The sequence below is a fragment of the Asterias amurensis genome, chromosome 5 (assembly GCF_032118995.1).
Source record: "Asterias amurensis chromosome 5, ASM3211899v1".
Classification (NCBI taxonomy): Eukaryota; Metazoa; Echinodermata; class Asteroidea; order Forcipulatida; family Asteriidae; genus Asterias; species Asterias amurensis.
Window position 1 is genome coordinate 12,987,047 of NC_092652.1, and position 13,934 is coordinate 13,000,980.

At 42.0% G+C, this 13,934-nt stretch overlaps 1 protein-coding gene across 3 annotated transcripts in view; it reads right to left on the bottom strand.

Annotated features, from left to right (window-relative positions):
* LOC139937725 (ubiquitin carboxyl-terminal hydrolase 8-like) overlaps positions 1–13,934 on the bottom strand; it is a 110,749-nt gene that overhangs the window by 68,711 nt on the left and 28,104 nt on the right. For all 3 annotated transcript variants that reach the window (XM_071933015.1, XM_071933014.1, XM_071933012.1), the window contains exons 3-4: positions 8,481–8,625; positions 3,067–3,152 (exon numbers count right to left, since the gene is read on the bottom strand). In XM_071933015.1, the coding sequence (XP_071789116.1) occupies positions 3,067–3,152; positions 8,481–8,625 (231 nt within the window). The remainder of the gene's footprint in view (positions 1–3,066; positions 3,153–8,480; positions 8,626–13,934) is intronic.

Below are 13,934 nucleotides of genomic sequence, written 5' to 3' on the forward strand. Positions count from 1 at the left end.
GCAACAAAACATCTAGACTCATTAAGAATGCTAAACAGGTCTTTTACGACACCAGTGGGGGAGAACAAAAAAAGCTAAGCCTCCGCCAATGGCACCAACACATTCGTAAACTTACTGGTTATGGAAAAAGGAAGGGCTCATCAGCGAAGGATATTGCTAACACTATAAATAATGTTTTGTTTCTCTGTTAACCATGACATTCCTCCACTTGACCCCAACATCCTGCCAGCTTACATGTTCCTACACTGTGCCATCTATAACTCCAAAGATGACCATGTCTCCACATGAAGTCTACAATAAACTCAAGAGAATCAACACTAGTAAAAATGGTGGGCCTGGCTCTATCCAACCCCGTAAAGCTAAGGAGTTTGGATATGAACTAAGCTTTCCCATCACTGACATTTTTAGTTGTTCACATAGAGACTATATTCTACCGGACATTTGGCTAAAAAAAACTATCCCTCAGTTTTGGTAACACCCTTCTCAACTCCCCCATGCATCGAGACTGGTACCCTCCATCAAGAAACAACAACTTGAGGTTTTCAAACATGTTGTTCATTGTTAGATGCTCAACTAATTGATATAAGAACAGCCCCATTCCACACCTGACTGCTCTTTTAAATTAGCAATAACATTGTGTTTCAAAGCCCTCCCCCACTACATTTTTTTGGTGCAATTGCTAATCACATTTTAACTTGCCGCCTGCTCTTAGTGCAATTGTTTACATGTATTTCTCTGAACATTTTTATATGGAGCCGGTCTGCTATTGTAATTGCCTGCAAAGGATGATTAAAGTTTGTTGAATCGAATTGAATTGAATTGAATTGTGTTTTTATTTGTGTTCCACTTTTCAAAAAACGCAATCAGGGTATAGCAGGAAGAACATGCCTGTTTAGTGGACAGTACTCTTTTATTTGTTTTTAATATAGTCATTGGATAATTTGTTTTTGTTCTTTAATGATTTTCTGTAATAAAAAAAACCACAACAATCATTTGATCAATAAGATTGTCAAAGGGTGGGGACATTGATATTGACATTGACCAGTATGAAATAATGACCATTTACGGTTTTCATTCAACTAAAACCAGTGATCTTCGAGTTTTATCTTTTCATATGAATCTATTGACCATTTAAGGTTTTCATTGTTTTAGCTCATTCAACTTGAACCAGTGATGCACTATTTGAGATTTATCTTTTAATATGCATCTATCTGTTAGAAGCAATATTTGTTTTCAGTTCCAAGTCCAAACATCATTGCAAAGAGCAGTTATGACCATGCAAGGTTTGCATTGTTTTAGCTCATTCAATTGGAACCAGTGATGCACTCTTTTACCCACTTTTTATATGCATTTTTATGTTAGAATCAATATTTGGTTTCAGTTTCAAGTCTCTACATCATTGCAATAAGGAGTTGTGACTATTTAAAGGCAGTGGACACAAACGGTAATAACTCAAAATGACTATTAGCATAAAACCTTACTTGGTAACGAGGGAGAGGTTGATAAGATTAAAAATTGTGAGAAACGGCTCTCTCTCCAGTAACATAGTTTTTTGAGAAAAAAGTAATTTTCCACGAATTTGGTTTGGAAATTGCATTGTTCATCTCATTTAACTTGAACCAGTGACCTAGAGTTTGGTTTTTATTGAAACAAACTATTTCAAATCTTTAAGATTTTGGTTCTTTAAATCCAGAGGATAATGTTTGAGCCCGAACAAATAAAAAAATACACTTTAATTTTATTCCAAAAACTTTTTGGAAAAACATATTTGAAAATTACAAACAAATGACGGGCAATTATATATAACAATCTCATTTTGGCCAGTACATGCCAGAAACAACTCGACTCAAAGACTTAAGCCCGGTTCATACTTCCTGCGAATTTGACGTGAATTTAACGTCACAACCCTCCTTTTGCACCGATATTCGTGAGTTGAGCAGAGTTGAACTGCTGCGTATCGCATTCGCATACACAGGAAGTATGAACCGGGCTTCAAACTTAAAACAAAAGCTTTAACATTTCCACTGAACGCGGACGGACGGAGGAACATCCGACAGAAAGGTACATATTACATAGGCTCTCACTGCTTTGCAGCTCGCCAACAGGGATAAAAAATTAATATTCCACATTAATATAAATTTTAACCAAAAGTGCCCAAAGAAACTCATATGTCCCTTTAAAGGCAGTGGACACTATTGGTAATTACTCAAAATAATTATTAAAATAAAACCTTTCTTGGTAACGAGTAATGAAGAGAGGTTGTTAGTAAACAGCTCCCTCTGAAGTGACATAGTTTACGAGAAAGAAGAATTTTTCCACATATTTGATTTCGAGACCTCAAGTTTAGAATTTGAGGTCTCAAAATCAAGCATCTGAAAGCACACAACTTCATGTGACAAGGGTGTTTTTTCTTTCATTATTATCTCGCAACTTCGTTGACCAATTGAGCTCAAATTTTCGCAGGTTTGTTATTTTATTCCTATGTTTAGATACACCAAGTGAGAAGACTTATCTTTAAATGTACTGAATTCAATGTGTTTGTTTTTGTATTTCTGTACTTTCCTTTTATAAATATAGGTTTTTAGGACAGTCATGACTCAGGTTCTTACAATGTAGTATGTACAGACATGTACACATGTATTGACTTGTATTTATTTTATCTTTCAAAGTTTGCCTTTTATCATGATTTATTATGTCTTTATTCAGAATTAATTTCCCATTCTGAGCTTAACTTACATGTATGCAAGGGGTTAACAAGTTAAATACACTATACTTTGTTTTACTTTTCCTGCTAATTGAGAGTCAAGTCAATCAAACAGTATTAAGTTAAATTTCCACAAAGCAGTCAGTTAATTTTACGGTCAAAAAAGACAATGCCAAGATGGCATACAGAAAGTATGACATTCAGAAACCATCAGAGGGCGATACATAGAAATCCAAATCCAGAACAACATAAACTATCAAAAATGATTTTGATAATAATTTCTGGACAAACTGCATTAGTTGGTACAAATTGCATGCACAATCATTTTGTTAAAGGAAGTTGATGCAGACAAATATACCAACCGTCTGAGCAGGGATGTTTGAAGAGTCTCAGCCTTCTCAATTGCAGAAATAACATGTTTAGTCCCTCCCAGATTGTCATAATATTCCTATTATCACGAGAAAAAGGAAAAGTTAGCAGTGTAAATGGCAAAAAGCATAAGATACTTGTGAGTCTATAAGCAGCACTTTGTCTAAATTTTGGTACAGGCTTTGCTGGAGACATTGTAAGAAACACACACATAGTAGAGGAACTATTATTTTCATTGCAGAATGCCTCTTGCTTCCTTAGCCCTCTCTTTCTCTCTGTATGTTGAATATTTTTTGTTATGCCAAATTCAGGGCAAATACCCAGTGTTGCCTCCCTGGATCTATGTAAATACCCCCAGCGTTGCCTCCCTGGATCTATGTAATACCCCAGGGCTGCGTTGCCTCCCTGGATCTATGTAAATACCCCCTGCGTTGCCTCCCTGGATCTATGTAAATACCCCCAGCGTTGCCTCCCTGGATCTATGTAAATACCCCAGGGCTGCGTTGCCTCCCTGGATCTATGTAAATACCCCCTGCGTTGCCTCCCTGGATCTATGTAAATACCCCCTCCGTTGCCTCCCTGGATCTATGTAAATACCCCAGGGCTGCGTTGCCTCCCTGGATCTATGTAAATACCCCCTGCGTTGCCTCCCTGGATCTATGTAAATACCCCCTCCGTTGCCTCCCTGGATCTGTGTAAATCCCCCTGCATTGCCTCCCTGGATCTATGTAAATGCCCCCTGCGTTGCCTCCCTGGGTCTGTGTAAATACCCCCTGCGTTGCCTCCCTGGGTCTATGTAAATACCCCCTGCGTTGCCTCCCTGGATCTATGTAAATACCCCCTCCGTTGCCTCACTGGATCTATGTAAATACCCCCTGTGTTGGCTCCCTGGATCTATGTAAATACCCCAGGGCTGCGTTGCCTCCCTGGATCTATGTAAATACCCCCTCCGTTGCCTCCCTGGATCTATGTAAATACCCCAGGGCTGCGTTGCCTCCCTGGATCTATGTAAATACCCCCTGCGTTGCCTCCCTGGATCTATGTAAATACCCCCTGCGTTGCCTCCCTGGATCTGTGTAAATCCCCCTGCATTGCCTCCCTGGATCTATGTAAATGCCCCCTGCGTTGCCTCCCTGGGTCTGTGTAAATACCCCCTGCGTTGCCTCCCTGGGTCTATGTAAATACCCCCTGCGTTGCCTCCCTGGATCTATGTAAATACCCCCTCCGTTGCCTCACTGGATCTATGTAAATACCCCCTGTGTTGGCTCCCTGGATCTATGTAAATACCCCAGGGCTGCGTTGCCTCCCTTGATCTATGTAAATACCCCCTGCGTTGCCTCCCTGGATCTATGTAAATACCCCCTACGTTGCCTCCCTGGATCTATGTAAATACCCCCTGTGTTGGCTCCCTGGATCTATGTAAATACCCCAGGGCTGCGTTGCCTCCCTGGATCTATGTAAATACCCCCTCCGTTGCCTCCCTGGATCTGTGTAAATCCCCCTGCGTTGCCTCCCTGGATCTATGTAAATACCCCCTGCGTTGCCTCCCTGGATCTATGTAAATACCCCCTCCGTTGCCTCCCTGGATCTATGTAAATACCCCAGGGCTGCGTTGCCTCCCTGGATCTATGTAAATACCCCCTGCGTTGCCTCCCTGGATCTATGTAAATACCCCCTCCGTTGCCTCCCTGGATCTGTGTAAATCCCCCTGCATTGCCTCCCTGGATCTATGTAAATGCCCCCTGCGTTGCCTCCCTGGGTCTGTGTAAATACCCCCTGCGTTGCCTCCCTGGGTCTATGTAAATACCCCCTGCGTTGCCTCCCTGGATCTATGTAAATACCCCCTCCGTTGCCTCACTGGATCTATGTAAATACCCCCTGTGTTGGCTCCCTGGATCTATGTAAATACCCCAGGGCTGCGTTGCCTCCCTGGATCTATGTAAATACCCCCTCCGTTGCCTCCCTGGATCTATGTAAATACCCCAGGGCTGCGTTGCCTCCCTGGATCTATGTAAATACCCCCTGCGTTGCCTCCCTGGATCTATGTAAATACCCCCTCCGTTGCCTCCCTGGATCTGTGTAAATCCCCCTGCATTGCCTCCCTGGATCTATGTAAATGCCCCCTGCGTTGCCTCCCTGGGTCTGTGTAAATACCCCCGCGTTGCCTCCCTGGGTCTATGTAAATACCCCCTGCGTTGCCTCCCTGGATCTATGTAAATACCCCCTCCGTTGCCTCACTGGATCTATGTAAATACCCCCTGTGTTGGCTCCCTGGATCTATGTAAATACCCCAGGGCTGCGTTGCCTCCCTGGATCTATGTAAATACCCCCTGCGTTGCCTCCCTGGATCTATGTAAATACCCCCTGCGTTGCCTCCCTGGATCTATGTAAATACCCCCTACGTTGCCTCCCTGGATCTATGTAAATACCCCCTGTGTTGGCTCCCTGGATCTATGTAAATACCCCAGGGCTGCGTTGCCTCCCTGGATCTATGTAAATACCCCCTCCGTTGCCTCCCTGGATCTGTGTAAATCCCCCTGCGTTGCCTCCCTGGATCTATGTAAATACCCCCTGCGTTGCCTCCCTGGATCTATGTAAATACCCCCTGCGTTGGCTCCCTGGATCTATGTAAATACCCCCTGCGTTGCCTCCCTGGATCTTTGTAAATACCCCCCGCGTTGCCTCCCTGGATCTATGTAAATACCCCCTGCGTTGCCTCCCTGGATCTGTGTAAATACCCCCAGCGTTGCCTCCCTGGATCTATGTAAATACCCCAGGGCTGCGTTGCCTCCCTGGATCTATGTAAATACCCCCTGCGTTGCCTCCCTGGATCTATGTAAATACCCCTAGCGTTGCCTCCCTGGATCTATGTAAATACCCCCTGCGTTGCCTCCCTGGATCTGTGTAAATACCCCAGGGCTGCGTTGCCTCCCTGGATCTATGTAAATACCCCCTCCGTTGCCTCCCTTGATCTGTGTAAATCCCCCTGCATTGCCTCCCTGGATCTATGTAAATGCCCCCTGCGTTGCCTCCCTGGGTCTGTGTAAATACCCCCTGCTTTGCCTCCCTGGATCTATGTAAATACCCCCTGCACTGCCTCCCTGGATCTATGTAAATACCCCAGGGCTGCGTTGCCTCCCTGGATCTATGTAAATACCCCCTGCGTTGCCTCCCTGGATCTGTGTAAATACCCCAGGGCTGCGTTGCCTCCCTGGATCTGTGTAAATCCCCCTGCATTGCCTCCCTGGATCTATGTAAATACCCCCTGTGTTGGCTCCCTGGATCTATGTAAATACCCCCTGCGTTGCCTCCCTGGATCTATGTAAATACCCCCTGTGTTGCCTCCCTGGATCTGTGTAAATCCCCCTGCATTGCCTCCCTGGATCTATGTAAATGCCCCCTGCGTTGCCTCCCTGGATCTGTGTAAATACCCCGTGTTGCCTCCCTGGATCTATGCAAATACCCCCTGCGTTGCCTCCCTGGATCTATGTAAATACCCCCTGCGTTGCCTCCCTGGATCTATGTAAATACCCCCTGCGTTGCCTCCCTGGATCTATGTAAATACCCCCTGCGTTGCCTCCCTGGATCTATGCAAATACCCCCTGCGTTGCCTCCCTGGATCTATGTAAATACCCCCTGCGTTGCCTCCCTGGATCTATGTAAATACCCCCTGCGTTGCCTCCCTGGATCTGTGTAAATACCCCAGGGCTGCGTTGCCTCCCTGGATCTGTGTAAATCCCCCTGCATTGCCTCCCTGGATCTATGCAAATACCCCCTGCGTTACCTCCCTGGATCTATGTAAATACCCCCTGCGTTGCCTCCCTGGATCTATGTAAATACCCCCTGCGTTGCCTCCCTGGATCTATGTAAATACCCCCTGCGTTGCCTCCCTGGATCTATGTAAATACCCCCTGCATTGCCTCCCTGGATCTATGTCTGGTGTACATGAACAAGTTCATTAATATACCAATCTAATGTAATACTAATGTAATACTTTGAAAACGGTTACTGCAACATGTAAGAAGTCTACACAAAAATATTTATTTTCAAAGAAATTCAGACAGAAATGAAGTTATTCCAATGTGACCCAAAAGTTCAACACTTAAGTTCAAGCTGAAGCAAGTCTGCAATGTAGACCCTTGTTTCATCATTGTATATAGTGTTTTACCCCTTCAGTACTAATAATAGGTTCTCTCGGTCAAATTCGGCAAATGAGCAGCCAATTTCATTTCCATGCGTTCAAATTAAAGCTGTTTTGCCTCTCCAGTTGTTACTTCGTTTCAAATTTAGAATTCGGCCATTCAATGTCGTTTTGAGTCGAGTCAAATTCCATTAGCACTCTGTTCAATTTAGCGTATCATCATTCTTTTTCGTGCCCACACAATCATCATTCAATTTAATTTAGCAAAGCTGGTTCGGCTGCAAATTTTCCTCATTGTGACTTTCAATTTTGTGAAGAGGCAATCCATTTAGCTAAATGAGAATTCAAATAAGTACAACTAAAGGAATCATATAAACAAATAAACTGCACTAGACAATTGTTTTGTATCCTTTCACTTTAATTCAAGCGAACCTTATTTCTCTGTTTTTGTTTCCAGTAGACTTAACATCATGTTAACATGGGGCCCCATCATGTTTTTGTCTCCTTTATTTTCTTTATTTTTTCCTTCTCCTTTCTTTATTGGGGGGGGGGGGGGGGGTCATCGGTTATCTAACCTTTTCTTTTATTTGGGGATCTTGAATGGTTAACTGACCAAGACCTAAGTTTGTATTGTGTTTGAATCAGGTGTTTGTTCACGTTTTTCCTATTTATTGACAAAAATTGACAGCCAAGGAAAATTACATCGCTGGAGATTTGAAACACTGACTACTCTGATAGTTGACCAAGTATCGCAGCAATCATTGTTACAAAATAATTATTATTTAAATATTTTTTCATTGTATTTTTTTCGAAATTATTGAATGTTTAAAAAAAAAAAAATCACGCGTTTCTTATTGTTGAATTTTTTACAGAGAAAAATGACGAAAGGAAAATTACCAACTCTTTTTTATTTTTTTTATTTTATTTAAATACCTCAATTATCTAAGAGGTTGTTGAGGTCTGTCAAAAATGCTGATGTCAGGGACTCAAAATCTTCTACCTTGATTTATTTGAAAGGCCTGGGCTGTCAAAACTGTGTATAATATCTTGCTAGGTACCTCTTAGTTTATTACAATGTATAAATAAACAAAACAGCTTTCACTTATGAAAATATCAGGGTCAAAACTTCAGACTTACAAATGGTCCACATAATAAAGAAGATGCCATATCAAAAACAACACGACTCAAAGACTTAAACTTAAAACAAAAGCTTTAACATTTCCACTGAACGCGAACGGCTGGACAGACATACAGACATACTTTTACCTTGTCTAATTTGTACTCCTTCATTTTAGATATGTACTGGATGATACAAATAAATTTCATGTATAAGACGTAAGCCCGTTCCTCATCCTGGCTCCTATAAGCCTTATCAGCCTCTCGAATAATCTTATCAGCTGACTTGCAATATCTGAAAACAATAAGATTAGATTAGATTAGATTAGATTTATTTATTGTCCATGTTAAACACATAGAAACTTGATATCCAACGGCCAAATACAAGTATACACAATCAATATCAAAACTATATAAATTACAAAATAAGTTAAGTTAGAAATACAAAGCAACAAAAGACCCGCATATCACTAAAACAATGCACCAGCCAAACCAACGCTAACCATGGTAAAAAGTGTTAACAACCCTTAGTTACCTTGCTAGAATTGTTTGTTTGTTTGTTTGAATGATCTTCCCATCAAGTGAACTCGGCAAACTCCCACAAAGGGATATTAACACCAAGTTAGCAACAGCCAATCTCTATAACAAACATTGGTTTAGTGTCTATGATTATGAACTAGTAATATACCCGGCACCGTTAATTTGTTTGCCATTCCCATGGTCCCCTGTCCCACCTTGAGTCCTTTCCCTCTCCCGTCCCATATCTAACCCGAGCCTCTGTATGTGAGTCTTCGTCCCCGCTATCCCGTGCGTTGGCATTGTTCTTTGCTTGCCACTTTATGGCCATGTTTTCCATTTTCGCGCGGGTCCCGCTAGTGGTTCTTTCCCAGTCCGTTATACCCCGTTGCGGCACCCTGCTAGAAATCATTGCGTAATTCTGCAACGAGCGTGCTGAAATGGGGGGGGGGGGGGAAGTGGAGGGACACTCTGAGTCACGACAATCCTTTTAGTGCTTTGTGAAATTAAAAGCCGTAAACTTGCCCGTCTTTTTTCCCATTTCTTTTTATTTGTCGGTCCTGCTAGTGGTTCTTCCCAGTCCCGTTTATTCTCGCTTCGTTTATTTTGTTCCTGTTCACTTTACTATTTTCCTGTCCTGTATCGTTTTCAAGTCCCTTTTCTTTTTTTTCTTTCCCTTATAATATTCCCAGTCCCGTTTATTTTTTCCCACCATTTATTTTGCCGTTGCTCCACTCCCTGTCCCACCGTGTGCCCCTTCCCTTTCCCTGTCCCATAATCCTGCGCCTCCTTGCCTCCCGTCCCTGCTATCCCGTGTGTTGGCATTGTTCATTGCTTGCCACTGTTTGCCCTGAAACTCATGTTTCCAGTTTCGCGTGGGTCCCGCTAGTGATTCTTTCCCAGTCTAGTTTATACCCGTTCTAGTGTTTTCCAGTTTTGCGCAGGTGCCCCTTATAGTGGCTCTATCCCCGGTCTCCGGTTTGATTTTCCCCCGTTAGTTCGGTTTAATAATTTCCTTTCCAAAACCCCATCTTCATAGTCCCTTTTTCATTTTGTTCGTTTCCGTACCCCAGCCCTGTTCATTTTATCTGTCATTTTTTGTTGCCGTTCCCCATCCATCGTTCCAAAGACGTCCCACTGTGTGCCCCTACCCTCTCCCTGTCCCACGTGCTCTAATAACCAACACCTCCGTCGTGCCTCCGTTGTGATCCTCGTAATGATCCTGTGCAATGTTCTTTGCGTCCACTGTACGCGCGAAGTAACTGGACACTCGCGCTATGACTGTGACATCACAAAGATGCCTGACGGGTATATGAAACAACGCAGACCCCCTGACAAGCCGAGGGTAGCCCCCAAACCCCAAAGTTACTACACGCTGGCGCTTTGACTGTGACGTCACAAACAACACAAACCTTCAAACCTCGGGTACCCGGGACACATTAATTCAGCAGGTTGCGGGCACCACTTGAAGTAAAAACAATGGCGGTGCCCATGCGATTTAAGCGTCTTTATAGTATAGATTACACAAATCCAGAAATTGTGATTCATTAACTAGACAACAATATTTATTCTAGTCATTGTGAAATTTTTGTTGTCGAACTCGTGAATAGCATGAGGAACAAATGATCGTCTGGTCCGGCATAGTGTAGTGAAGTCCTAAGAACAGAAAGACGAATACCTGACCTGTTGAATGTAAAACAATATTAAGTGGATGAGAGATGTCTGGCATTATTTTGTGTACTTTAAGCATGAGTCTTTTTTTCATACAGTGAACCAATTGAATCCAGATCAGTACCAATTAAATGCTGAATAGTTTTCATTGGTCTCTCTATTTTCTTTACATTTTGTTCAGACAGATTACCAAAATTACAGATCAAACAAAAAGTGAGAATACTTTGAATCAGTGACTGGTAAAAAAGATTATAAAGATCCTACAACAACAATAAATTGTGCACAATGTTAATTCAACAATGTACCAATACACTCAATTTTTCACAGAGTCAATTTATAAATAAACATAACTATTTTTTTTTTGACAACCACTGAACACTTGTGCATTTACCCACCACCCCCCCCCCCAAAAAAAAAATAATAATAATAATAATAACAACAGAGACACCAAGTTCAGAGGCCAGCTATGCATGAGATTTTTCATCATACAATGGCGTCATCATGACGTAATTTCACAATCATGACGTAATTTCACAATTTACAAGAACTTGCCAATATGGCAATATGGCATAACATCTTTCTTAATGACGAGTAATGGGGAGAAGTATCTAACAACCTACAAAGTTTCAGCTTGATCGCATCATTACTTCAAGAGTTATACAACTTCAAAACAATACACCTTTAATGCCACGTCATGTGACCCCCGATGATGTCATTGATTTAAAACTTCATACATATGATGCCTGCCTGATAATCAACAAGTGTGTAAATTGTGAAGTGATTACATAAAACTTTCGAATTACAAGGCACTTACGTTTTTGACACGCTTACGACCAGAAGCAGAGGTCATGTGAGGTCACGCACACGAAATTAAGTGAAGGCCTAATTTATCCCTACCCAATCCTGCATACAGAAACCTACGGTCTCTTGTGGCTGATTTGATATAGATTTTCAAATAAAACACCTTTAAGATGCTGTCACGTGACAGGTGATGATGCCATCATGACATCATTGTTTTAGAATCATCATTGCACCAAAACCTTTCATCACTGAAAGTTTCATTGCAATTGCTCTTTGGGAACTATGCAAAAGGCCGCTTACAAGAACCATGTTTTATCTCAATGGCTTTTTTTACAGACAATTTTTTAAAAAAAATTAACAAAATCAAGAGCTGATTCGCTGCACTGCACTACGAAACAGCTAATAATCAAATTAAGAATACGTGTATTAACTGGGTGGGATTCTAGATTGGTTATTAATGCCAAGTCAAGCCAAGACAAATCAGCTTTGTTGTGCTCTTTTGGATACAAAAAACTAAAACATGAAAGTCTCCCAGGGGTCCCAAACAGAAATAATAAAAGTTGAAGTCATATGAATTGGATAATTGACCTTAATCTTTGAACCAAACATGGGATGAGAGAAAAATCAAATGGTCCTCATTTGGATTTGAACCCAAGACAATACAAACTTGACGGTACAACCGTGAGTAAAATCTCTTTTGAAGGAGTGGTGGCTCTAAAAAAGAGCCGGTTTGGTCTTGACATTTCAAACAGTACAACTTGCTCTACTCTGTACTATTGTTTAAATCAGAAAGTCTGTGAATGGAAATGTGGACTATGTACTTAGGCAAGAACTAGAGCTCCATGTTTGTGAACATGTAGGAGAAGTAGGGAACGAGACTGTTGTATGTTTCAATGGGTGCGTTCTATTAGCTTCCCTGTGTTGCCCTGCGTTGCTCACTCTGGTGAGCCCCTGATGACAAGAGCTAATTGAATGATTACTCGCCCACTCGTTGCATCACCTAAAATCTTACCATGAGACATGTGAGTGAAGTGAACTAAGTCTGTGATTATAAATCATGTGAACTGTGGTTTTCACCTACATGTAATTGAGTTTTAAAATAAGTAACTATTAGGCCTATAGAACATAAAACGTTATATATAACGGACATTGTCGTCCGCGACAGACGTCTGCCAACTACACTACTACACTAAAAGCTACTATAAATGATAATAAAGGGTTAAAAATGCAAGCTTAGGCATACATGTACATGTAATACCCTATAAAGTTATGTGTTTATGCAGTTTGACTGCTTTCACTAAATTAATTGCCATACAGTAAGTTGCAGATCACAATTAATAGTATGCTTAGTTTGATTAAAAAAATTAACTGTTAACAATTTGGAGGTGATTTCTGGCGAAGGGGATTTCCCCTACACACAGCCTCGCACCCACCGCAGTTCATTCTCCTAATTTGAAAGTACAGCACGCTATTAACGGTGACGGCAATAGAAAGGTACATCCACGGGATCGGTCATGGATAACTATGGGATATCAGAGATGGATCACTGTAAGCCTTTTTGAGGTATGGCGGCCACAATGCTACAACACTGTAAAGTTGTGGTAACTTTGTGCGTATTGACCAATGAAATAGAGCATACGTTATTCAGTAAAGTGCGCATTTTAGGCGACGTGGCGTTTACACATTAACCTAATGACCACCAACATGGTGAGCGCGGCATCAGTCGCGGCGTGTGACGCGCATGAATCACGTCCGCCATACCTCAAAAAAGGCTTATGGGATGGAAGCGCTGTGCATGTGAGAAGCATTACAAAAAATGCTCCTTCGCTGCGCTCGTAGTATACATGTACGCATGCAAAACAGTTTCAATTTATTTTAGGACACTCAACAAAAACCGCTTGGAAAATATAATTTTGTTTCAGAGTTTAATAAATCATGGGCGTGGGCCGTTGTTAAACTGCATACACCGATCGAGAGAGTTTCGCCAACTCGGTATTTCGGCATCAGAGACAACAGAAACCGTATACAAGCACTCCGGGTCCCGGGCAAGTGCATTGAACCACACAATGGGTCGTTCGTTGTGAGTTAAAACCGGATGTCATTCTGTCCACACGTAGTGTTAAAAGATAAACCCAAACTGGTTTAGACTTAGACCGCCCCACTGGACGGTTTAAGTTTTGGGGTTTAGAACCGATCCGGTCTCACTTTTTTGCGTTCAGACGCACAAAAGTTGAACCCAAACCGGTCTAAGTTGAGTTAGACCAACTTTAGTACGGTGTGTGACTGACCTCTTATGGGAACAGCTTGGCCCTATAAACGTACCGCCACCACACTGTAAAATGCTATGCAAACAACACCACTTCCTGTTCACCACAGCAATAGTAAGAGTGTGCGCCAAAATTGTAGTATTGTTCCCTATCTCTTTTGCACTGACAATCGTGTATGAATGGTGTATTTACGCAGTGTGTACATACAAAACAAAAACTAATCGTCTTACCAAAGTCATTCTTATGGCCAAACAGAATCACTATGCCAGCAGTTTCTTCGCTAAACAACATCAAAAGCACTTGGCGTGAGATCAACAACATCCTAGGCAAGAACAAGAAGGACGATATG